The sequence below is a fragment of the Mesoplodon densirostris genome, chromosome 2 (genome assembly GCF_025265405.1).
Source record: "Mesoplodon densirostris isolate mMesDen1 chromosome 2, mMesDen1 primary haplotype, whole genome shotgun sequence".
Taxonomy (NCBI): Eukaryota; Metazoa; Chordata; class Mammalia; order Artiodactyla; family Ziphiidae; genus Mesoplodon; species Mesoplodon densirostris.
In genome coordinates, this window is record NC_082662.1 from 7,689,810 (window position 1) to 7,715,527 (window position 25,718).

At 43.9% G+C, this 25,718-nt stretch overlaps 1 protein-coding gene across 3 annotated transcripts in view; it reads left to right on the forward strand.

Annotated features, from left to right (window-relative positions):
• UBE4B (ubiquitination factor E4B) overlaps positions 1–25,718 on the forward strand; it is a 116,008-nt gene that overhangs the window by 12,242 nt on the left and 78,048 nt on the right. For 2 of the 3 annotated variants that reach the window (XM_060088943.1, XM_060088941.1), the window contains exon 2: positions 17,800–17,983. In XM_060088943.1, coding sequence (XP_059944926.1) covers positions 17,800–17,983 — 184 coding nt within the window. Of the gene's footprint in view, positions 1–3,611; positions 3,777–17,799; positions 17,984–25,718 lie in introns of all 3 variants that reach the window. The other variant, XM_060088942.1, reaches the window with a different exon arrangement.

Consider the following 25,718-nt stretch of genomic DNA (forward strand, 5'->3'; position numbering starts at 1 on the left):
AAGGTTGGGTTGGAATCCTCTCCCCCAGCCCCTTAAACTTCCTAAAGTCTCTTCTCACCCAGCTGCCATCTTTTGTGTGAAGCCACAGTGTTATCACTTGCCACACCTCCTCTTCCTTTTTCCTAAAATCTGGGGTGATCAGGTGGCCTGCATGTACTAAGGGGGTGAAGGAAGAGCAAGGAAGTTTGAAAGGAAGGGAACCGTGCAGACAGGAGAAACACGCTGCATATCAGGACCAAAACCCAACACACGAGGTGATGAAGTCTGCTCAAGTCAGATGGCGTGTTTTGTCTTCTGAAGGGACTGTCCACTCCTGCAGGGCTGGGGAAGGGGAATCTGACTGGGAGGACACTGTGTGAACTGCTTACCAGCTGCCGCATCTTTAGCATCATTTGAAAACAGTAGTCAGGCTGGGCAAAGAGGTCTCTTTTGGGTCCTAGTATTGAGACTATCTGGCCTTGACTTAATTAACTTTCTAATTAAACATTGTGGAATGTATTCAGTGCACATTGTTTCTTGGTTCCGTCAGTGTTTGGTATAGAGTCTAGATGTGTAATAGTGTCATGGTAATTAGTTAAATTTTCTGCCTAGATGAGATGGCCCTTTGCTTTTATGGGTCTTTTTGGGAGCTGAACTCCTCGGAGTTCATCAAGCACATCTGTCATCCGCCAGGCACTCTTCTAGGGTCATATTAGGTCAGGGTCTTTGGTCAGACCTCTGTCTATACTTGTCACCAGGGCTGGCTTCGCGGACATGTGACCTGCAGTCAGAAGTGCCCCGCACTTGGTCGAATGCTCTGCTGTTGCTGTCTTGAAATTTTTAATACATTTGAGCAAGAGGCCCTGCATTTTTATTAGGCACCAGGCCCTACAAATTCTGTGGCTGGTCCTGGTTTGTCACTGACTTTTCTCTGTACAGGTGGGTATATGTCTGGGGAGCGTTTGGTTAGAACCAAGCTTATAGAAAACCATATGAAAGCTCATCAAAGACCGATGTTCAGGTTTTAATGGAAAAAATATTGATATATGTCTGATTCTAATGCCATGTCATTAATAGAATTTCTTGAAATTTTTAACAAGTTTCTACTTATACACAATATTGAATCTTTGGATAACTCACTTAACTTCATCAAATAGATTCACTTTTTTTTTTAAATCAATATTTTTACATAGAGGCATTTACTTCCATATTATCTTTTTCATGTTGCGTATCTTATTTCTCCAATCTCAATGAAACCTCTTTTGTATTTTATCAACTACATTGGTCATATTTTTTAGTATAAACACTTGTTTTCATGAATTATGGATTGTTGTATTTAAAAACTATAACTCGTGTTTTTAAATTTTTAATTAAAAAGTGTTATCCAACAGCTAGTTTTCTATATTATTAGTGCTTATCTGTAAATACTTCTTTGTGCTGGTCAATCAGGTATTATGATTGACCCAAAATAATCATATACAGAGTTCTCATTTTCAAAAATAATAAAGTACATTTAATGTTAGAGATGGAAAAATTCTGCATATATGAATGCCCTGGTGGGAAAAACTTATTTCTGAGAGGGAAATGAAAATTTGTGTAAAATTAAAAAATATCTAACAACCTTTATAATCTACTGAGTAGAACTTTTTATGTGTGATTTAATTTACCCATAAAATTATCCTGTTTAGGCTATTGAGGGATATGAACATTTAGAAAAAAGCAGGTAGTAAAGTTTTTTTTTTTGGCCACACCATGCGCATGCGAGATTTTAGTTCCCCAACCAGGGATCGAACCCGTGTCCCCTGCAGTGGAAGTGCGGAGTCTTAACCACTGGACCGCCAGGGAAGTCCCTTTTATTTTTTTTTAATTAATTAGTTAATTAATTTTAAAAAATTTTGAGGCAAGATGAAGGAAAAATTTTAAATGCTAAAAAGCAATAGCAAAACCCTTTTACCTTACTGTATATAGATATGCCAGAGGAATTTACACTTTGGTTTCAGCAGTAATTATTTTGTGGGCCAGTTAAAAAATGTTAACATTCAATCTACACAGAGAAAAAAATGTATAGCCCCTTTGAGCTTTGAACATCAGTTATGTAGAGTAGATGTTTAGAGTGTCATTTACGACATTTTTGTTTTAGGATGCTACCGTATGACAGCATATATATGTTTATGTTTGGTGAACATTAATTAATTAATTAGCTTTCCACTTTTATGTTAGTTAACCTTTTAGTTGTGATAAATACAGACCAGGCATCATTTCCGTGGAGTTTCATCACAGGAGTGCCCAGTTTTTTTTCCTTCGGGGCCAACTTGGGGCAGATGGGTTGGTCATCTGCAAGGGCTTTTGTGTGTTTGTTCTTTTTTACTTTGTATAAATTTCCTCACACTCGAATAGTTTGGTGATTTCTGGTCTAGGGAAATGCGTTAAAGCAGTCTTTTGCCTTGAGATGTTATGATTAGAATGGCTTGTGAGTAGGAGAATTTTAGTGAATGCCAGGTGGAAAATATGCTTGTGAAAGTGTCCCATTAGACACCTCTTAGTCTTTTTTTTTTTAATGGTAAGCTTTTTTTAAATTAATTTGTTTATTTATTTAATTTTGGCTGTGTTGGGTCTTTGTTGCTGTCTGCGGGCTTTCTCTACTTGTGGCTCGCAGGAGCTACTCTTTGTTGTGGTGCGCGGGCTTCTCATTGCTGTGGCTTCTCTTGTTGTGGAGCACGGGCTCCAGGCGCGGGCTCAGTAGTTGTGGCTCGCGGGCTCTAGAACGCAGGCTCAATAGTTGTGGTGCACGGGCTTAGTTGCTCCACGGCATGTGGGATCTTCCTGGACCAGGGCTTGAACCCATGTCCTCTGCATTGGCAGGCGGTTTCTCAACCGCTGCGCCACCAGGGAAGTCCCTCTTTGTCTTTCTTGATGTTAATGTGGACAGGTAACAAAGCACATTGACCCGTACTGGAACGAGATGTTTATATGAAAGTATTGCCATTTCTGTTTTTAAAAAGGGCTGAGTGGCATCTGGGATGATGCTTAACCTGTAGGAGGAACTTAAACATTAATGATCCATGTTAGGAAGGAAACCTTTATTCATATCAAAAATATGCTGGACAGGAAATGGCCAGAAATCAGTGTTTTCTCCCTCTGAAAGAGCCTGCTTTCCCCAACCCTGCTATATAGATCTGCTAGAATATTGGCTTTGGAGTGTTCAGAGTTGGTGTGAACGTAGAACTTTGGTAGAGATTAGAGAAAACACACGAACCCTGCCCCAGAAGAATTTACACTTTTGTTTCAGCAGTAATTATTTTGTGAGTCAATTTAAAAAACTCTTTCCACATAGTTGGGCTTCAGGAAATTCTTTAAAATGTTTAATATTGCCTGTTTCACTCGGTCATTCTTAAGTGACCAGGAACCGTTCTGTGAGAGAGTGTCAGAAGTAGCTGCTACTTGGTCTGTAGGCTCATCTCGTCTATTTAAGGGCCACCAGGGAAGCCCTGTAAGAATCATTTTTTCTAAATCAGATCTAGTTAAAATGATCCTACCCTCAGGATGTTTCTCTGCTGTATAATGTTAGGCTCTTGATTCTAGTGGTTTCTCCTAGTTTCACAGTCAGCTAATAGATCCGATGTTTTTCACAGATCTGATGTAGCTGTGCTGTTTATTCATACCGTTTGGGTGAAACAGAGCCCTGAGCCAAAGGAAAACAGCGTCTGAGCCTAAAAGGGAGGTGGACAGAACAAAAGGATGGCGGAAACGTGGAGGCTGAAGCTACAAAAAAACAATGACTGTTTACTGTGTGTCAGGTGGGCGCTTGGCTTGTTCAGCAGATGTCTACCGAGTGCTCTCTGCTGTAGGCGTTGCTGCTTGGGCTGTGGCGGTGAGCACGGTAGGCCAGGTCCCTGCTCTCCTTGTGCGGCGCTGCGGGGAGGTAGGCCACACGCCCATAGAGAGAGACCAGCCCAGGTAATGTGTTGCGTTACCTTTATCTCTGATGACTGTCTCGCAAGATGAGTGATATTTATATCATCACCTGCTGCCAAATGGGGAAACCAAGACCCAGAGAGGTAACACAGCTGGAAATGGGTACAGCTGGGATTTTGACCCAGAGCTGGCCCCAGGAGAGCTCGTCCCGTTGAAGGCTGTGAAGACGGGACCTGGAGCAGCAGTCGCTCACCCACTGCGCTTGGTCTCTTGTTTTACTTCCTCTTCTTTTGCCCCCTTGTTTTACTTTCAAGCGGAATGCTTTTTTTAAAAAATTGCTCTAATATCAAATGTTGATGAAGAGTCTAGAATAAGTATTGTTATAAGCTATTTATTATTTTAATTTGAAGTAATACTATTAATGAATATTTTCAGTGTTACAGGGTGACTCAGGAAAGTACTTTGGATAATCAGGCAGCTATGCCTTTGGTTCTTAGCCCTCTCCCTCTGGCAGAACGTGCTTAGGCACATACCTAACACATACCCAGGGTTCTGCATACTATGGATCAGATGTAGAAAATATTGACATCAGTCATTTTTGTTGGACTTTATAAAACTCCATGTAATGAAAAACCATGTTATCACTGCCTGGCATTGGAGAATTACTAAGGGTCAAACCTTTTTTTCTCCCTGAGACAAAACTGTTTATAGTCTCTTTTCTAATGACAAGAAAATCATTTCTTTGTCATGAGCCAGACTGTGGGGTTGGTCGTTAGACTAGTGACACGTGGGTGTGAGTGCCCTATGGTAAAGCAGCCAGGGTAGTAGAGTTCAAAAGACAGTTAGTTGGAAAATTGTGTATTTTGCCAGTGACTGCTGGAACTTAGCCTGTGTAAGAATTTTGTGCTTTATTTTTGAGAGATGTACTCAACTAGAAAAGTACTCATGGAGGAGGTCGGATAACTTACCTTGTCTGCATTCCTTTCGCAGGGAAGGGAAGGGGAGCCTGGCAGGCAACTGAGTGGAGGTGGGTAAAGACAGGCGCTGGAATAGAGGGGGCACCGGCCCGGGGGTGCTGAACGCAGGACAGCCAGACAGATAGCAAGTGACCATGAAATGATCGTGTCCAAACCAGGACTCTTTCGAGAGGGGAAGGGGCTCTGTTAAAATTAGACAGGAGCACCTGGAGTGCGCTGCTGGGATCCATGGTCCCCCTGCCGTGGGTGACACGTCTGGGCCGGGGAGGCATGTTTGGGAAAAGGACTGATGCTTTAAGGTTTTAATCTGGGAGTCAGTCGTGAGCATGGTCATCATATCCTTTGGAGAGGGAATGCAGTAGAGAAAGCAGGCTTCTTGTAGCTTGGAGTAAACATTGAGTTGGGTGGGTAATCTGGAAAGTGAAGCAGAAAATGATTGGAAGACAGGTTGCAGAGGTGATACTACTGGTCCACTGTTGTCTCTCTCTGCTGTGCTTTTGTGTGTCCTGTGGCAGGTTTCAGCTGATTGGAGGGCTTGGTCCTTTATTTGGAGTATGGGATCTGGGCTCGTTGAGCTGTTAAATTCATGTGTTACAACTTAACGGTGCACAGTCACAGGAATGCGACCAGCTGTCTGTTCCTTTCTTCTGATACCTCCCTTTTATGACTTGCCATTAAAGGAAGGGTAGAGAACTGCAGATGCTACAATTAAATGTACTTTAGGTTCATTGTATTATGAGGCAAAAATAAAAATAAGAAACAGAAGGTAGAAGCAAAATCTTTGCTCAGAATCTCACCCTCCAGGGATACCTGTAAGTTGACATTTTGGTGTATATACTTTCTTCCACTATTTTTTTCTAGGTTAGGTATTTTCCCCCCACAACTAAACCTTCTAACATATGATTTTTTTTTTGATTTTTGGAAATTGATTTTAGAAATTTTTCTAACCTACCCTCTTCGTTTAAAATTACTTTTTTCTGATTATAAATTCAGTAGTACAGATTCACTGAATTCTGCATGATTCATTGTCGAAGACTTCCATAATCAGGAATAAAGGGAAAAGCAAGAATGACCTGTAAACCTGTTATCCAGAGAGAACCATTGTTAACTTGGCGGGGGGATTGCCCTCCCGGATTTTCTCAGTGTGTATATACTTTGCATACTCTGCTGTTTCCTACCTTTGTACGTCTGCTCTATCTGGCGTCCTCCCTCTTGAACATGACGAGTTTTGATTAATAAAATGTCCAGTTCACTCTGGTTCGAAGAACAAGATGCCACCTCTAGTCCTGCATTCCCCTCTTGCTGTCACTTGATCCCTTGGCTCTACTTTCACAGACTAGGCTCTCACAAGGGTAGCTCTCTTAGCCCCACTCATTTTTCAGTCCCCCCTCCTTTCCTGTGCTTTTTGGGGAGGCTTTTTCCTTCATCTTTCCACTTAGATTGCTCTTGCTAAGACCACCTGATTGACAAACCCCTTGGCACTTTTCAGAATGTGTTATTTAACCTCTCTTTGGATTTTGACCATGGTGACCACTTCTTTTTTTCAAAGTCTCTTCCTTTGGATATCATGGGGATACAGCTTTTCTTGATTTCTCTCTTTCTTTTCTGTCTCCATCACAGACTGCTCTTTCCTGTGTACCTTAAATGATGATGCTTCTCAGGACTCTACTCTCGAATCCCTTCATTCCCTACCTTCAAGGTATATCTGTTGAATGAATGAATGCATGCACGAATGAACACCCTTTTACTGGGCCTTCACTTATTTATTCTCCAGGTACTTATTTAGTGCTCCTGTGGTCCATGCTCGATTCTGCAGCCCTCGGGAGATGGATGTGAACTAGATAGCAAATTTCTGTTCTCGGTACCTAGAATTATCTGCCATGTAAGTGTTGGTACTGATGACTTGCAAGTTCATATCTCCTGCCTGCGATCTGGACCCAGATCTCCAGCTGCCCCAGCCTGGCAGACAGTGAGGGTGCGTGTCTTCTCAGCAGCTATACTTCTACACACGGCTCTGCTTTGGGGTATCACTGGAGGGCCACTGAAACTTGCTTCAGCTCAGTGCTCACCGGGAGTTCTGTTGAGGGCACATGTTTATGGGGGATCGAGTGAAGGATATGCCGCCCATTCATTCCCCGAGAGAGTGATTTTTAATCTGTTCTGAGTCAGGGACCTCTTTACAAATCTTATGAAAACTGGAGATCCTCGTGACCCTCAGGTTTTGAATCCCTGCCCTTAGTACTCTGAAGTCTATCCTAAAATCAAGCCACGCCACAAAGGTGAGGCAAGGCCCTCCTTCCTCATTTGGGCCACTCTAAAATTGATTGCTTTCTCTGAGTCATATTTTGGCATTAGCATCTGCTGATACTGAATATGTGATATGTGTTGTCACTCACATACTGTGTTGGTAAACTACATGCATAATGTGTACTCATCTCGCTTCTGGCTTTATCTGATTTTTTCTGTCATCATCTTATTTCTGTCCTAGTTTCCTTATCTATCAATATTTGATTTTAATTTAATTAAGTTAAATTAAAAATGTATTTTATGTGTTTTTTTGTTAATCATTTTCGATCCTTGTTAGAACAAGGAAATGATAACCATAAATAAAGCAAATGTCAGCTGCCTGTAGGGCATTTCTGTTTGGATATTCTTACAGGCATCTCATACCCAGTAGTCTAATCATAACTCATCTTCTCTTCTTAAAAACTCCTCCCCTCTATTCTCAGTTTTAGGAATTTTACCATCCACTTAGGTATCCTGGCCCGAAATCTAGACTCTCCACCCTTCCTCACATCTCACTTCCAAAATAATGACCGAGTTCTGTTGATTATACACATTAAATATCCCTGGAACTGTCCTTTGCAGCGTCCCCCTTGCCCAGGCTCGCTTTGTCCTGCCTGAGTCCATTCTCTGCATGGTAACTAGAGTGATGTGTTTTAAAAGATAAATCTGACCCAGTGACTCCTTCAAAATCTCTTCCTTGCTGACATGAAAAAGTTCAGCCTTAGGATGGTATTCAGAGCTCACCATGGGCTTGCCCCAGCCTGTCTTTCCTGCCTTGTGTCTTGCTTTGGCCATTCACACGCATCCTTGACAAGCAACCCAGAATTCCTTAAACACTGTGTGTTCTCACAAAACCTCCCCACCTTTGCCAGTGCTCCTCTGTGTCCCTTTGCTTGCTGAGTCCTACCTGTCCTGAGGAAGAAACTCTAGTCAGGTAATGTGCACAGCGTGTTATGTTGTAGAATTTGTATGTTGCTTGATTTTCAAGATTACTCTTTGGGCTGATTCAGAAACGACTTACATAGTTAGCGAAAGTGATTTTGAGTCCTGAAAACCTAATAGTGAAAAAAGCCAGGTGTTATTCTGTGCACAAACTATTGATCATGTCTTTGGGGAATTGAGTATTTATAAACATGTACACAGTAAGTAATACAGCAGCTTATCCAGCTTAAGCAAAAAATGGGATTTATTTTAAGGATACAGGGGTCCTCCTTCTGAACCCAGGGACAGAAAGATAGCTGGGTCACGGGAAAGAACTGGAACCTGGAATCCGAACGCTGCCAGGGCTTCCTTTGTCTTGGGTTTGTGCTTCATTGTAATTGCCCCTTGTACACACTGTGCATTACCTTCCCTCTGTCTCACTGTCTCATACTCATGGGCAACCCTGGCTGCTCCAACTTCATGCCTACTGTGTGCAGCTGAACACAGCTAGAGAAAAGCCAAGCCGGGTGGGCTGGTAGGTGTAATTTTTCTCTCAAGTTTTTTTTCTGAAAATGTTCAAATCTGCAGAAAGATTGATCGAGTCACCTGGATGGATTCATCATGTGTTAGCGTTGCCTTTTTCCGTATTCACTTAGTATGTGTGTGTGTGTGTAAACATACATACGTAAACATACATGTTGGTTTTGACCGAACTGTTTGAAAGTACAGAGAACCATAAAGCAGAGATGGGGGACAGGAGGTGGCCAGGGAAGGCCGCACTGAGAAGGTCGCATTTGAGCAAAGACCTGAGGAGGGGATGCTGGGCAGTTGTCTTCGAGAGGAGTGTGCTAGGGAGAAAGAGGGGGCAGTACAGGAAGTGGCCCCTAACACCTGGCCAGTGTGTGCGCTGAAGAAGAAAGAGCCTCTGCTGCACTAGACTGTGGTTTTGGGTTTTTTTTTTTTTTTTTTTTTTTTTTGCGGTACGCGGGCCTCTCACCGCTGTGGTCTCTCCCGCTGCGGAGCACAGGCTCTGGATGCGCAGGCTCAGTGGCCATGGCTCACGGGCCCAGCCGCTCCGCGGCATGTGGGATCCTGGACCTGGGCACGTTCCCTGCATCGGCAGGCGGACTCTCAACCACTGCGCCACCAGGGAAGCCCCTAGACTGTTTCATTGTCAAGATATTCCCTGCCCCTTCCTGGCGGAAGCTTATGTTTCTCAGCCCCACTGGCTGCAGGTGTGGTCATGTGACTTGTTTCGGCCAATGAGATGTGAGCAGAAACGAATTGCTCCCTTCTGGGCCGGTACCCAGTGTGCACGCCCCTCTCCCTTAGCCTTGACAAGTGGGAGTGTTCCCTGTAGAGGCTACTTTGTCATCCTGGGTCCTTGGAGGGAGGACGATTTGGAGCAGAGCAGCACTTGCATCTGAATGTTTTCAGGTTTTATGGACATCGTAGGAGATAATAATAGTTTCATTCTCTTCACCAGAAATTGTGTGAAAGGAGAAGGAAGATGGGCAAAAATAGAAATTTATTATGTATCATTGCCATTTTCATTTGCACCAATACCTATTGTAATGTAAGTAGACCCAAATGGAATCACAGTGTGTGCCCTTTTGCAACCTGCTTTTTCAATTCAGTTAAAAAAAAATACTGTGGTAAAATACATATAACATAAAAATATACCTTCTTTTAAGAGCAGGAGATATCGAAGTGAATAGGGAACACATTGTTTTCTTTAAAAGATAGGGCATGACTGGGCTTCCCTGGTGGCGCAGTGATAGAGAGTCCGCCTGCCGATGCAGGGGACGCGGGTTCGTGCCCCGGTCCGGGAAGGTCCCACATGCCGCGGAGTGGCTGGGCCCGTGAGCCATGGCTGCTGAGCCTGCGCGTCCGGAGCCTGTGCTCCGCAAAGGGAGAGGCCACAACAGTGAGAGGCCCGCGTACCGCAAAAAAAAAAAAAAAAGATACGGCATGACTAAGCTCCGTAGGTATGTATTATATACGTATGTGTGTATGTGTAACCTCCCTATGAAGTGGTAATGGATGCCCTAAACATCCATTATCCAAGGAGAAGAGTTGCACTCTTCTCCTTTGTGTCTTTTCTACTCTCCTTATATTTTGTGCAGACCTTATTTTGCTGTATCATAATTGTTGATTTTCTTCTATGTCTTTCCCCAGTGGATCTGGAAATCCTTAAGGATAGAGCTTATGACCCCATTGTTACTTTTAGTGCCTGCTATCGTGGCTGGTGCAAAGTAGACAAAAAAACCAACAAAGGACTGAATTTGGGGGGCAGGATTATGTTCATAAAGTGTCATTATTTTCCTGTTTTATTTATTGATACTCTATATATTTTAAATAAGAAAATGGAAATATTCTTTGTTTCAGAATACACAGTCATCAAAGAGAGAGTTTACTAATATTCTAATGTTGTTAGAATATAAATACAGTATCTGAAATACCAACATTCTATGCATAAATTCCTTTATTCGTAACTGATAATGGACAAGCACTGTGTCATCAGGGAGGTAAGGCTGCCTCCATCTGCAAGACGCTGCAGCTTCAGAGGGGGTTTTCTTCTGTAAAAGATCAGTGGGGTTTGGGTAAGATTGTACCCTCTGGAGTTAGAGAGGCTACTCTTTGGCTTTCTAGCTGTGTGACCTTGAGCAAGTCACTTAGCCTCTCTGAGTTCAGCTTTCTCATCTGTAAAATGGGAAAATAAATGTACCGTCTCTTTGGATTATTAGCTAAGTTTATATACGTGAAGCCCTTAGAACCAGCATTTGAGACGTGATAAGGGTTTGGTAAGTGTTAATCATATTAATGTTAATTATTCTTTTGTCTTAGAGTTTGCAGCAGCCTCCCAAAGTAACAATAATTGTCAGTGACTAACCTAGAAAACTTTATTATCTGAGTGCCGTATTCACTTCCTCTTTGCAGGAGAGGAGATTATAGGATTGTATTGAGAAGTAAGGAGATATTTACTTGTGTTCAGTTGAAACCTTTGACCTAAATTCTTAAGTCACTTCTTGCTGTAATGTTAGGATTTAAAGAAAAAGCATTTTTTCATATTTTTGGCCTCATGTATATAGGGTGACAGTGATAGAATGAGTTTAATATATTCTTTTTAAATGGGGGGGATTTAAGTGACAAGACTTTTGGAGCTTTAAGTGAAAATTAATTTAAAATTGTGAATTTTAAAAAGGAAACTTGTGAATTTTAGATCTCAGAGCTGTGGTGTTCAAATTTGAATGTATTTACTTTGACATATATTGTTGGGCTTAGATATAGGCATATTGTGAAATTGTCATGGCATTTTATAACTTTTAGATGTGACCAGCTATTAAAAAAGAAAATAAAACCTACAATAATAATCAAAACAGGAGATATCTCTAGAAGGACACCATCCCAAAGAGTAAATATTTGAAAATGTTTTTCTTTATGTTAGAATTTAATATTTTAGAATTTAATAATTTGGAAAAGTAAGATGCTTTTGTAGAATGACTGTTTACTAAATTTAAAACAATGCCTTTTGGATTTATTTTTCCCCACACAAACACTAAAAATAGGAGGATCAGTTTGGCCCATCCTGTCTTAGCTTCTGCCTCGTGTCACCACAGTGGCCCTTGCTGTTTTGAACAGAGGCTGTTTTGAATCTATTTTTAGTTAGTCAGAAACGTGAGGGTAGGAAATGCTGCATCAAGATAAAACAGTTCCAGGGAAACCTCTATTTTATTTATTTTTTATCCTTTTAAAATGCTATTATTATTATTTTTTTGGCTGTGCCGTGTGGCTTGCAGGATCTTAGTTCCCCGACCAAGGATTGAACCTGTGCCCCCTGCAGTGGAACCCAGGCCCACAGCAGTGAAAGCACTGAGTCCTAACCACTGGACCGTCAGGGAATTCCCGGGAAACCCCTATTTTAATGTCGTTTATGAAATAAGAACTGAAACAGTCAAGACAAGAAAAACTCTAGGAATGAGATTTCATGATCAATATGTTTGGTTTTGAGTTGTGGTTAGGACGTAAGTTGAGGAATTGGAAGTTCCTTTTTTATGCTCTTGGTTTTTTACTCTCTGTGACATCTAGGAAGACAGTTCTTTAAAAAAGGACTTCCGCTTGGGCCTCCCTGGTGGCGCAAGTGGTTGAGAGTCCGCCTGCCGATGCAGGGGATACGGGTTCGTGCCCCGGTCTGGGAGGATCCCATATGCCGCGGAGCGGCTGGGCCCGTGAGCCATGGCCGCTGAGCCTGCGCGTCCGGAGCCTGCGCGTCCGGAGCCTGTGCTCCGCAACGGGGGAGGCCACAACAGTGAGAGGCCCGCATACCGCAAAAAAAAAAAAAAAAAAAGGACTTCCGCTTAACTTAAAAGACATTCTACCGGTCTTACCTGCTTATGTATAGAGTAGGCAAAGAGGAAGACGTTTAATAATACTTTGGTGTGTTGGGACTATTTTTAGGTTGTGTCTCATACGTTCTGCTTGTGATGAAAGTGAGGTCACGTCTCTTAATAGTCAAATTAATTAGGTAGGCCTTCATATCTGCGATTGCTCAAAGCCATTCTCTTGGGAGTCTCCAGTCCAGAAATTCCCAGGGTCTCAGGCTGCTAGGCCAGTTCAGAGCCTCCACCATGGTGGAAAGTGGTCAGTCCATTGAAGGGCACTGTCTTCTACTGAGAGCGTTGCAGCGGGGCCCCCAGAGCACTGCCCCATCCATGGCTGTTTCTTCCCTTCCCAGCAGGTTTTTAAGATGGGGGGTCAGGACAGGTTCTGCCAGTCTCCTCCTACCAGCGCATGTTATGCGTAGACCTGTCTCTTTTCCTTACTCCACTCTTCCATCTCCCTTCCTGGTCCACAGTATATTTTACAAAGTCTTGATTCTTATTCTTTTTTTTAAACCTGTGTTTGTGGAGTGGTGGTGGGGAGGGATTGGGGAATCGCAGCACGGTGGAAATCTTTCTTCTTGGAAAATTTCCTTCAAGCCCGTATTGCAGTGAGTCAGGACATTTATTCTATGTTTATATCACTGAGGAGGACATCTGAATGTAACATCTCAGGCTGAACTTGGCACCCAGATTTAAAGTGGCTTCATATTTTTTTCAAAAGCAATATGTGTGCTTTTTCAAATGTAATATTATCATTCCCTAAACAGTAAATTTTATGTGCAATGCATTTTCTGATAGTTTTCATTTATTCTTTAATTCATTCAGCACATATTTAAAGAGCACCTACTATGTGCCAGGCACTCTTCTAGGCACAGATGAACCATCAGAGAAAAAACTGAGAAAAGCCCGGGCCTGAAGAAACTTAGAGTGGGGGGCTGGTGAACACGCAATACACAAAGGAACATCACAGGGCTTTCCTGGTGGCGCGGTGGTTAAGAATCTGCCTGCCAGTGCAGGGGGCACGAGTTCGAACCCTGGTCCGGGAAGATCCCACATGCAGCGGAGCAACTAAGCCCGTGCGCCACGACTACTGAGCCTGCGCTCTACAGCCCGTGAGCCACAACTACTGAGCCCACGTGTCACAACTACTAAAGCCCATGTGCCTAGAGCCCGTGCTCCGCAAAAAGAGAAGTCACCGCAATGAGAAGCCCGCGTGCCTCAAGGAAGAGTAGCCCCCGCTCACTGCAACTAGAGAAAGCCCAGCAACGCACAGCAATGAAGACCCAGTGCAGCTAAAAAATAAATAAATAAATAAATAAATTAAAAAAAGAAACATCACATACGTAGTAGGTCAGGTAAGAGCCGTGAACATAAAATGAATTAGAGAACAGGGCAAAGTGGTGGTTTTCTCACAATTCTCTGAGGAAGGCACTGTTTATCCCCACTGTGCAGATTCGGAACTGGAAGCCCAGAGAGGTCAGGTGACTTGTCTTGAGCCCCCCCTAGGTAGTGAGTTAGTAGTAAAGGTTGCATTTGAATTTCAAGTCAAGCACGGGCTCTTAAGTTTAGCTGCCTCTAAAGTAATGAAACTTAACTTCTAGCAAATCCCCAAATGCTGGTTTCCTTGAAAATTTAAGTCTCTTCTGTTGTACTGGTGTGTCTACACAAACACATTTTAAAATGAAAATACGGCCTTAATTTCAGTATCAGGTAGTAAGCACAGTGTTTGTGTAAGGTATTTTAATTTACACTAAATTAAAAAAAATGGAGAATCCTCATAAAGACGGTAGCATTTCCAGTGGGCCTTGAGGGATAAGTAGGATTTATTTTTAAAAATTATATCCTATTTGGGGCTTCCCTGGTGGCGCAGTGGTTGAGAGTCCGCTTGCCGATGCAGGGGACACGGGTTCGTGCCCCGGTCCGGGAAGATCCCACATTGCCACGGAGCGGCTGGGCCCGTGAGCAGTGGCTGCTGAGCCTGCGCATCCGGAGCCTGTGCTCCACAATGGGAGAGGCCACAACAGTGAGAGGCCCGCGTACTGCAAAAAAAAAAATATATATATATATATATATATACATATATATATATATGTATATATATATATGTATATATATATATATATATATCTCCTATTTGAAACGTGTAAAAGACTATATTTAACGTATAAGTTATGAAGAGTAATATGATGAACACCCATGAACTCACTACCCATAGTTGTAAGTATACAACCCAATGAATTGTCACAGGGTGGACACACCTGTGAAACTAGCATCTCATTAAAAAAGACAAAAGACCATTACCAGCTCCCGAGATGCCCGCTCATGCCTCCCCCAGCCATCCTCCCTGTACCCCCGCACCTCCTGCCAAAGGTAACCACTATCCTGACTAATGTTACAGTTCAGTTTTTCTTGTTTTTGAAATTTATCAAAATGGAATCATGCAGTCTTTGCTTTTTCATGCCTAGCTTTTCTTTTTATTTATTTATTTATTTTATTCATTTATTTTTGGCTGTGTTAGGTCTTCGTTGCTGTGCACAGGCTCTCTCTAGTTGCGGCGAGCGGGGGCTACTCTTCCTTGCGGTGCTTGGGCTTCTCATTGTGGTGGCTTCTCTTGTTGTGGAGCACAGGCTCTAGGCACACGGGCTTCAGTACTTGTGGCGCGCAGGCTTCAGTAGTTGTGGCTCGTGGGCTCAGTAGTTGTGGCACATGGGCTTAGTTGCTCTGCAGCATGTGGGATCTTCCCAGACCAGGGCTCGAACCTGTGTCGCCTGCATTGACAGGTGGATTCGTCACCACTGCGCCACCAGGGAAGCCTTGTGATTTGTGTTTTTAAAGAATTACTGTGATTGCTGTGTGGAGAATGGGTTGCAGGGGAATCTAGGTAATACATGCTTTCTTATCATTTAGGATTTTATTCTATACTTAGATTAAAAAAAAATCTCCCTAGCTCTTGGCAACCACCATTCTACTTTCTGCCTCTATGAATTTGACTAGTCTAGGTGCCTCATGTAAGTGGAATCATACAGTATTTGTCTTTTTTGTGACTGCCTTATTTCACTTAGCATAAAGTGCTTGGGGCTCATCGTGTTGCAGTCAGAATTTCCTTTTTAAGGTTGAATAATATTCCATTTATGTTTAGAGCACATTTTATTTATCTATTAATAGACTTTTGGAAATAATTTTACTATGAACATGGGTAAACAAATACATGTTTGAGTCCCTGCTTTCAGGTCTTTTGGGTATATACCTATGAATGGAATTACTGGATCATATGGTAATTCTATGTTTAATTTCTTAAGGAACTGCCATACTGTTTTCCATAGTGGCTGCACCATTTTACATTCCCAACAACAGTGTACAGGGGTTCCAGTTTCTCTACACCCTTGCTAATAGTTGGTATTTTATGGGTTTTTGTTTGTTTTTTTGATAGTAGCCATCCTAGTGGGTGTGAGGTATTAGCTTATTGTGGTTTTGATGTGCATTTCAGAAATCTAAAGCTTTGAAAATGTTTGAAGAAAGGCGGATGGGGCCTCTGCCCTCACCAGGCCAGAGTGGACCCAGGTGTATCCATTAGGAAGCTTTTGCAGAGGTCCTGGTGAGAGAGGGTGGTGGCGGAGGAGCTGAGCAGGGAGGGTGGACTCCAGCAGAAGGAACAGGACTTGGTGGTAAATTGTCTGTGTTTGAGGCGGTGAAGGGCAGCAGAGAAGCTGGGAACACAGACCCTGGGTCTCTGGCTTGATAATTGCATTGGGAACAGGTTGGGGGTGGTGTTTCTGGTCCATCCCCCCCCCCCACCCAGTGAAGTATTCCTGAGAGAACAACTTCGTTAGCTTCTTTTTTTTTTTTTTTTTGCGTTATGTGGGCCTCTCACTGTTGTGGCCTCTCCCGTTGCGGAGCACAGTCTCCGGACGCGCAGGCTCAGTGGCCATGGCTCACGGGCCCAGCCGCTCCACGGCATGTGGGATCTTCCCGGACCGGGGCACGAACCCGTGTCCCCTGTATCGGCAGGCAGACTCTCAACCACTGTGCCACCAGGGAAGCCCCGTTAGCTTCTTTCAGTGAGGGTTTTTTTTTTTTTTAAGACACATATTCTTTTATTTCTGTTAAACTGAATATACAATTATTGTGCCCTAGGCAGCCAACTTTTACTTATAACTACAATTTAATTTCGCGTTAACAAAACACAGACAGTGAAAAGACAACTTTGTGTAGATCTAATCACAATAGTAAATAATTTATACAAGTTTTTTTTTGTGACCAAACAACTTCAGGATTTTGTATAAATTCATCGATAGATGTGTTTACAGCAGGGGCACAGGGAGGGGCTTCCGAACGTTGGGGTCAAGAATCAGGATGTTCTTGTTGTCTGAACAATAGAAGGAGCAGATTTCCAACAATGTTAGGATGGCAAATAGATTCTTAGTTCAGCTGAGGTCTGTCCCCATTAGCATTTGTCGTAATTTAACTTTTTCATCTAACTTATTCATAATGGAAAGGGTGTGAGCAACCTAGTTGGTTTGCTTCTTTGATGCCTACTTAGAGCCAGAAGCCTTATCGTAATTGTCGCGTATGCCCACTGCCTGGGAGGGCCGGTGCTCAGAGTTTTTTGCCTGGTTATGAATTAATGACTATCAAAATGTGGGGAAACCATTTCTGTGATCCACCAGGATTTTGTGGTACATATTTGTAATCACTTGATAACTCTGAGATGTCATTATAAGGAAGAAGTTGTTGATTATGTTTTTATTGAAATTAAGTAAGAAAAATCTAATCATTTTGTTCTTGAAAGGGAGAGTAAAATTTGTCCTAGTATAACTTTTGTTACTTTCACTGTTTCAGTGACTTATATTTATTTCATATCCTACCTATTAATATGACCAAATTTATGTAGTTTTATTACAATAACAACAAGCTTTAGTGTGTTTAAAAGTGTTGTATGCTTATTATAAATTCACAGTGTCACTCAAGAAGGTTCAATAAACAGAGGTGGTAAGGTGATGACGATGCAGGTTTTGGGGACTTCCCTGGCGGTCCAGTGGTTAGGACTCCGAGCTCTCACTGCCGAGGGCCTGGGTTCAGTCCCTGATCGGGGAACTAAGATCCCACAAGCTGTGTGGTGTGGCCAAAAAAAAAAAAGATTCAGTTTTTAAAATGTGAGGTGGTAGCTTATAAAACTACTGGTACACAGTTATCACTTGTCTCGAATGAGTGCTTTTTTCTCAAGGCGTATTTAGTTGTCAAGCTCTAGTATGCTTATTGGTAACATTTACGTTTTTGTTCTTTGGCAGAATTGTGTTTCTGCTGTTCAGTTATAAAATGCCCTTTCGCTCTCATTGTAGATCCGACGGAGGCGCCTGGCACGACTTGCTGGTGGACAGACCTCCCAGCCAAACACCCCGCTCACCTCTCCCCAGAGGGAGAGCCCTCCGGGGCCTCCTGTAGCAGCCTCAGCCCCAGGCCCGTCCCAGAGTCTTGGTCTCAATGTCCACATGACCCCAGCTACCTCCCCCATAGGTGCATCAGGTAAGCCTTGCCTTCACACCTGGGACACATTTATAGTTCCCACGACTGTAAGCTTGCTCTTACAGTTGTGATGTTTCCACAACAACATAAAATGAATTGAACAATTGCTGAATTGAACAGCAACTGTTTAAAATCCTGCAAGCAGTAGTTTAAAGATTAAGATCATTAGAGTGTGTTTTGTTCATGTCTATTCGTTTTGATAGTGATCTGTTGAAGCTACTTGTTTTCCTTTCTATAGCTTTCATCTTTTTTTTTCAAACAGGGTCAGGTCTTTATCTCTGATGGCAAGGAGATTAAGACTAAATTTGCTTCTGTTGATTTCATGAGTTTGGTTGATGCTTTTTTTTTAAGATAAAATAATCTGAATATGCAAGATTGAACTAATGGTCAAAATGACCATCAGTCATTTTGGGGCATCCCTGGTGGTGCAGTGGTTGAGAGTCCGCCTGCTGATGCAGGGGACGCGGGTTCGTGCCCCGGTCCGGGAGGATCCCACATGCCGCAGAGCGGCTGGGCCCGTGAGCCATGGCCGCTGAGCCTGCGCGTCCGGAGCCTGTGCTCCACAGCAGGAGGGGCCCCAGCAGTGAGAGGCCCGCGTACCACAAAAAAAAAAAAAGACAAGCCTCTGATTATGGATCTCCTTGTCTTCATTCTGCATTGCCATAGAACTCTCTAAAATTTCAGGGTATGAAAGTTCACCTGATGTGATGTTTTCTATCTGTCTCATTGACAATTGTTTAACTATCGTAAAGGTTTATTTCTTTATAATTAATGAGCTCACAGTTGATATCCAGGACTGTCTTTGGTGGGAAATGCTGATATTGACTCACACTGTATGTTTGAAAATACCTGTCTTTTCACTAAGTGAACTTTTCTCTCAAACATAATCATTATTACCATTATAATTATTTTAATAATTACGATTTTAATTAGGGAAAAGCAGATGCTAAGAGACCTGCGTTGATCATCATATCACCTGATAATGAAATATATGATTGTCAGCTCTGCAGTCATTTAATGCACTCTCCCTTTGTCACCTCGGAATAATCTATCTTCATGGTCTAGGATAACTTGTCAATTTAAAGTATCTGCAGAGTTTCTGTTACTGTAACTCTCATTAGGCATCATTGTAGGCTTCTCCCCATGCAAATGTAAATGCGTCTACGTAAATCTGTTAATTATAAAAGTGAGAGAGATTCAGGCGAAATCACCAATTAGTAGTAAACTACGCCTGTGCCTGAAATGTTTCCTGTGTACACTGCTTAGAGAAGGCGTGATGGTCTCTAACAGGACATGGGCTCAGGATTCCAACCGTGTTTCCTTCTTTTCCTTGGAAGCTGTGCTACCAATAGCACTGCTTGTCTCACCGTGATCAGACCCCACCCAGGATGCTGGAAACTGTCCAGGGAAGATATAGTGGCAAGGGGAGGCGCTTAAAATTTCACTGCGTCAGCAAAGGTCAGGCAGGAGACCCAGAACTCTGCCTGCTCCTGGCAAGCTCCTCCACCCCCCCAGCCACGGCACGGTGTCTCTTTGGGACCACCAGGAAGAATCTCGGCGTGCCCCTTATGCCCGCTCACGTCAGCCACCTGGTCTCCCATGTCCTCATCCCTCATCTCACAGTCTCTAATCATTACATGGTTTGTTACATGTACCTTTCCCACCCCACCTCCCCACCTCCTCAAATTCTGAAATCCCCCTGCTCAGTCACCAGCAGAATTCTGCTCTGTGCACATCCCTTCCCCTTGGTGCTCTCACTGGATCTGTGCTCTTCCTCTGTCACATTCTCATTTCTTCTAGACCATTCTTCCTCCACCCCAAAAACACATGGGATTCAATCTCGTGTCACCAGACGGTATTCCCCACTCCTCTAGCTTGTCGTGGCTTATCCTCTGACCCCCCCACCCACAGTTCTGTCCAATGTCTGTCTCTCCAATACCATTTCTGTCTTAATTCATGATGGTTTCAGTAGCCACATAGACGACGCTTCCAGCGCTCCGACCTCTCCGTTTCTTGAGCTCCTCTCCTTCAGCGACCTTTGCTTCCACCTGACTCCACCCACTCACTGCCATGGTCAGACTCTAGATCTTTCATTGTCAGTGATTTTCTGATCACCACCTTCAGCTTTCTAGCTCACCCCTCTGTGCCCAAATCCTGAGGGTTCCCTCGGGGCTGCAGTCCACTGACCCATCACTTGCTTTGCTTTTTCCTCCCCTCGTGTTCTCACTTCCCTCCTCACCCTGTGGAACTTCCATCATCAGACACTACTGTCACTCCCTCTCTGGCCTCTCTCTCGCTTTGTCTTACTCACTTGGTTAAACCACAGTCCTCGTTTTAAATCCCATTCCCCTCCTATTCTTGGTCTCTTGCTGTGGAATAAGGCTAGAGAAAAACAATACTAGCTGTCTCATTTCAGACTTGTGATCACAAACTCAAGTGGACCCTGAATACTAGCAGGTAGTTATACCGTGTTTCCTGGTTCACTCTCCCACAGTCTATATCATACCTTCTCTTCCAATCTGTGGCACCTCATTCTCCATGTACACTCTCACCTGGTGGCCTGCCTGCCTATTTCGTGGAGAAAACAGATGCAGGCAGAAGGGAACTTACCTCCTTAAGCTTCGATCATGCCTCCACCCACCTACTCGAATGTGTGGCCAGTTCTTGTTGGGCTTGAACTGTCCCTGCCCTGACTGCAGGCTGCACCGCGGATCCCATCTCCTCTCATCTACCCACAGCCGTTGTTCCAGCAGTTCCTGTCTCTCTCCTGCTTCATCTGGTTTTCCATCTCAAGTGGAAACCTTTTATTTTTTCTTTTAACAGCCATCGTACATGCAGTTCCTTCTCCCCTCTTGGGAGTAAGTAGAAAGGAACTCTCTTGATCTCATATACTCTGCCAGCTTCCACCCCACATCTCTGCACCCCTTCACGACAGAACTTCTGGAAAGAGTTGCCTGTCCTCAGTCTCCTCCTTCTGTCCTTGTACCTCTGCTGAGTCAAATCCCGTCAGGTGGGGCCTCCCGTGCTCCGCTCTGAGTCACTGTCTGATCTGACTTGTCAGCCCCATGCACCGTGGCTTTGGCCTTGTTCTCCTTGAGGTGCTTCCTCTGCTCGGCTCCGGAGCGTCACACTCCTGGTGTTCATCCTATCTCCACCTGTTCCTTCTTAACTCTTTGTATGAGTCTTTTTCATTTCCCTGGCTTCGAAGTGTCAGGGTTCCAGGACTCAGTTAACCTCTTGTCCTCTCCAGCTCTGCTTATTCTCTTATTGATTTTATCCAGCTTCCTGGGTTTAGTTGGTATTTCTAATCTGATGATGCCTAAGTTTATACCTCCAGCTCAGACCTGTCGTTTGAACCTCAGACTCATGCATCATCTACTACACATCTCACAGGTAACACGTCCAAAATCGAGCTCCTGATATTCCCTTACATCTTGTCTTTTCCTAGGACCCCTTCTCAATAAATGACAACTTTTTTTTTTTTCTAGTTACTTAAGCCTAAAATTTCTCTCTCCTTTTTACCTCATATTCTAGATCGGGGGTCAGCACACTCTTTCTCTAAAGGGCCAGATAAGTCTTCCCTGGTGGCGCAGTGGTTGAGAGTCCGCCTGCCGATGCAGGGGACACGGGTTCGTGCCCTGGTCCGGGAAGGTCCCACATGCCGTGGAGTGGCTGGGCCCGTGAGCCATGGCCGCTGAGCCTGTGCATCCGGAGCCTGTGCTCCGCAACGGGAGAGGCCAAAACAGTGAGAGGCCCGCGTACCGCAAAAACATAAATAAATAAAGAATAAAATAAAGGGCCAGATAGTAAATATTTTGGGCTCTGCAGGCTGTGCAGTCTCTGTCACAAATATTCTTCTCTGCCCCGTAGCCCAAAAGCAGCCATAGGCAATATGTAAACTAATGATTTGCTGTGTTCCAATAAAACTCTGTTTACAAAAATAGGTAAGTGTGGCCTGTGGGCTATAGCTTGCCGACCCCAGCTCTAGATCTATCAGCAAAATTTAGAACCAGACCCGATTCTCACCATCTCTTCTCATCTCAACACCTCTCCAGGTTCAAGGCACTAGCATATCTTGCCTGGATTACTGGACTGGGCTCCAGACTGGTCTCTCCATGCCTACCCTTGCTTCACCTCAGTCTGTTCTCAGTGTAGAGCCACACTGGATCCCACTAAAGCATAAGTACAGCATTGTATGACAGCAGCGTTATTTTTTACAGCAAGCAGGATAGTTATATTACAAACCAACAGACTCGGGCGACTCTGAATGGTTAGTGCTTGGCAGTGCACCTCTCTGCTGTTAAGTCCCGATTATGTTTCTCATATAATCATCATTATTCATAATCATAAATAGGTAGATATTATTAGCCATGCCTTTGGCAGGTTGGATAAACAGATTTTCAGGGATCTATTAAGTAAGCTTAAACAAAACAGAATAGAAAACGAACCCCTCGTAAGACAGGTCACATCATTTTCTGTTGGCTCCCGGCCTCACTCAGAATGAAAGTCAGAGTCCTCACCTCGACCCGGGGCCACATGTGACCTGGCCCGGCCCCAGCCCTGCCCTCCTCTCTCACTGCCCTTCTTGCTCCCTCTGCTCCAGCCATACTGGGTTCCCCTCTGTTCCTGGAACATTCCAGGCATGGTACCTAGTGGGGGCCTTTGTATTTGCTACTTCTTCGCCTAGAATCCTCCTACCCTAAAATCCACATGGCTTTTTCGTTCAGCTCTTCAGTTGTTTATCCAAGTGTCACTTTCTCAAAAAGGCCTTCTCTGGGTCTTCCCTGGTGGCGCAGTGGTTGAGAGTCTGCCTGCCAGTGCAGGGGACAAGGTTTCGAGCCCTGGTCTGGAAGGATCCCACATGCCGCGGAGCAACTGGGCCCGTGAGCCACAACTACTGAGCCTGTGCGTCTGGAGCCTGTGCTCCGCAACAAGAGAGGCCGCGATAGTGAGAGGCCTGCACACCGCAACGAAGAGTAGCCCCCGCTCACCGCAACTAGAGAAAGCCCTCGCACAGAAACGAAGACCCAGCACAGCCAAGAATGAATAAATAAATTAATTTTTTAAAAAGGCCTTCTCTGACCACCTTGTATAAAAGTGCAACCTCTATCTGACATAGACACATTTTCTTCGAGATCCTTTCACCAGCTGACATAGCGTGTATATTACTTGTATATTCTGTTTCCTCTGCTTCCTCTGCTAGAGTATAAGCTCTGCGGGACAGGGACTTGTGTCCATTTTATTCACTGCTGCGTGCCCAGTGCCTTAACAGTGCATGCCACATGGTAGGCACCGAATCAAGATCTGTTGATCAGTAAGTGGATTGCAAGAGCAAATGACCAAAACAACATAGGCACGTGTAGTTCAAACAAAAGAAATCTCAGGAGGTTGTGATAGCTTTCCATGAAAACAATGTGAAACGTCAGGAGGAGGAGGACGGCTTATACTTGCCTCCTTTGGTCCTAGATGGTAAAAATAGGGCCAGTGGGTAGCTTCATTATCCCCTGAGCATGAAGGGACGACTTCTTTTCCAGAATGATGTGCTTTCTAACAGAGACAAATACTGGGTGGGCTGCCACCCATGGGAAGGAGGTCCTCATCCGGGGGTGACTTGGCAGTCACCTGGCAGCCTTCTTAATTGAGATGCTTTCAGTTACAAGTAACTTTCAATTAAAGTACCTGAAGCTGTAGTGAGTCCTACAAGTTGTTTCTCCCATCTAGTCCCAGCTTCTTTTTTTTTTTTAATTTAATTTATTTATTGGCTGCGTTGGGTCTTCGTTGCTGTGCGCGGGCTTTCTCTAGTTGCGGCGAGCGGCTACGCTTCGTTGTGGTGCATGGGCTTCTCATTGCCGTGGCTTCTCTTGTTGCGGAGCCCGGGCTCCAGGGGCACGGGCTTCAGTAGTTGTGGCACACGGGCTCTAGAGCGCAGACTCAGTAGTTGTGGCACATGGGCTTAGTTGCTCTGCAGCATGTGGGATCTTCCCAGACTAGGGCTCGAACCCATGTCCTCTGCATTGGCAGGTGGATTCTTAACCACTTCGCCACCAGGGGAGTCCCCAAAGTGATATTTTGTTCTGTTGTTTTGATTTGATTTTAGTTACAGTATTTAATTTATATCAATTCTAGATAAAGTCAAAGAGACCCTCCGTTTTTTAAGTTTAAGAAAGAAGTGGGGGCTTCCCTGATGGCACAGTGGTTGGGAGTCTGCCTGCCAATGCAGGGGACATGGGTTCGAGCCCTGGTCCGGGAAGATCCCACATGCCGTGGAGCAACTAAGCCCGTGCGCCACAACTGCTGAGGCCCGCACGCCTAGAGCCCATGCTCCGCAATGGGAGAAGCCGCTGCAATGAGAGGCCCACATACCGCAACAAAGGAGTAGCCCCGGCTCGCTGCAACTAGAGAAAGGCCACATGCATCAACGAAGACCCAACACAGCCAAATAAATAAGTAAAAAGAAAGAAGTGGGGTCCCTCCTAGATTCTAGATGGTGTGTAGAGATTGGGGAACACCGGTAGACATAATAAATTCTGGGGGGAATTGACCCACTTGAGCCTTGTGACGATCATATGGAGGGTTGAGGAAAAAAAGAATTCAGATGATATTCTTGCTGTCTTACAAAAATATTGCAAATACAGTATATTATACTATATGATATACTCTGGCACTCTTATTACTATAGGGTTATTGTGTACTAGTATAGCATAGCACCCTATGTTACAAATATAGTTACTTAAACAACTTATTGTAATTATCAATTTAATTTTAGAACTGGTTTTTATAAGGTGGAGATTTAAAAGCTGCTAAATTGATATCCCATAAAAATTGTTTAACTTTATTATTTTACTAAAAAGTTGTCAGTTCTTTCAGTGTGGTAGGTAAAATGATATTCTCTTCAGGACATTGTTGATGCTCTGTTATTTACTCCTTCAATAAATATTTATTGAGGACTTATTTTGGGTTACACTGGAATTAATGATTTAAAGTTTTACTGTCTTCGCTAAGCTTATTTCAAAATTCTCACTACATCAGATGCTTTTGGTATTTTACTTGAATCTACTTATGAATAGTAAAAAGTTAGTTTCTCTTTCCCTCCTGAGTCCTGCAAACGTTTTAATAAACAGGTCTGGGACTTCCCTGGTGGTGCAGTGGTTAAGAATCCGCCTACCAATGCCAGGGTCACAGGTTTGATCCCTGGTCCAGGAAGATCCCACATGCCGCGGAGCAACTAAGCCCGTGTGCCACAACTACTGAGCCTGCTCTCTAGAGCCAGTGAGCCACAACTATGGATCCCGCGCCACAACTACTGAAGCCCGCGTGCCCTAGAACCCGCACACCGCAACTACTGAGCCTGCGTGCTACAACTACTGAAGCCCACACACTCTAGAGCCCGTGCTCTGCAATAAGAGAAGCCACAGCAATGAGGAGCCCACGCACTGCAACGAAGAGTAGCCCCTGCTCGCCGCAACTAGAGAAAGCCCGTGTGCAGCGACAAAGACCCAACACAGCCAAAAAAAATTAAAAATTAAAAAAGAAAAACAGGTCCATGTTAAAACCTGCTGTCAGGCATGGATAAAGTCTTCAATGAAGAGAGACTTGAAAGGGTGGCAAGTGGACTTTCTTGGGATGCTGCAACTATCCACTTGATAGTTGTTTCAGCTACAAGTGATAACTCAAGTTGTTTTGTTTTGCTTTTTAAAATATATGAGGCATTTTCCTTTCAGCAACATAGGTATAT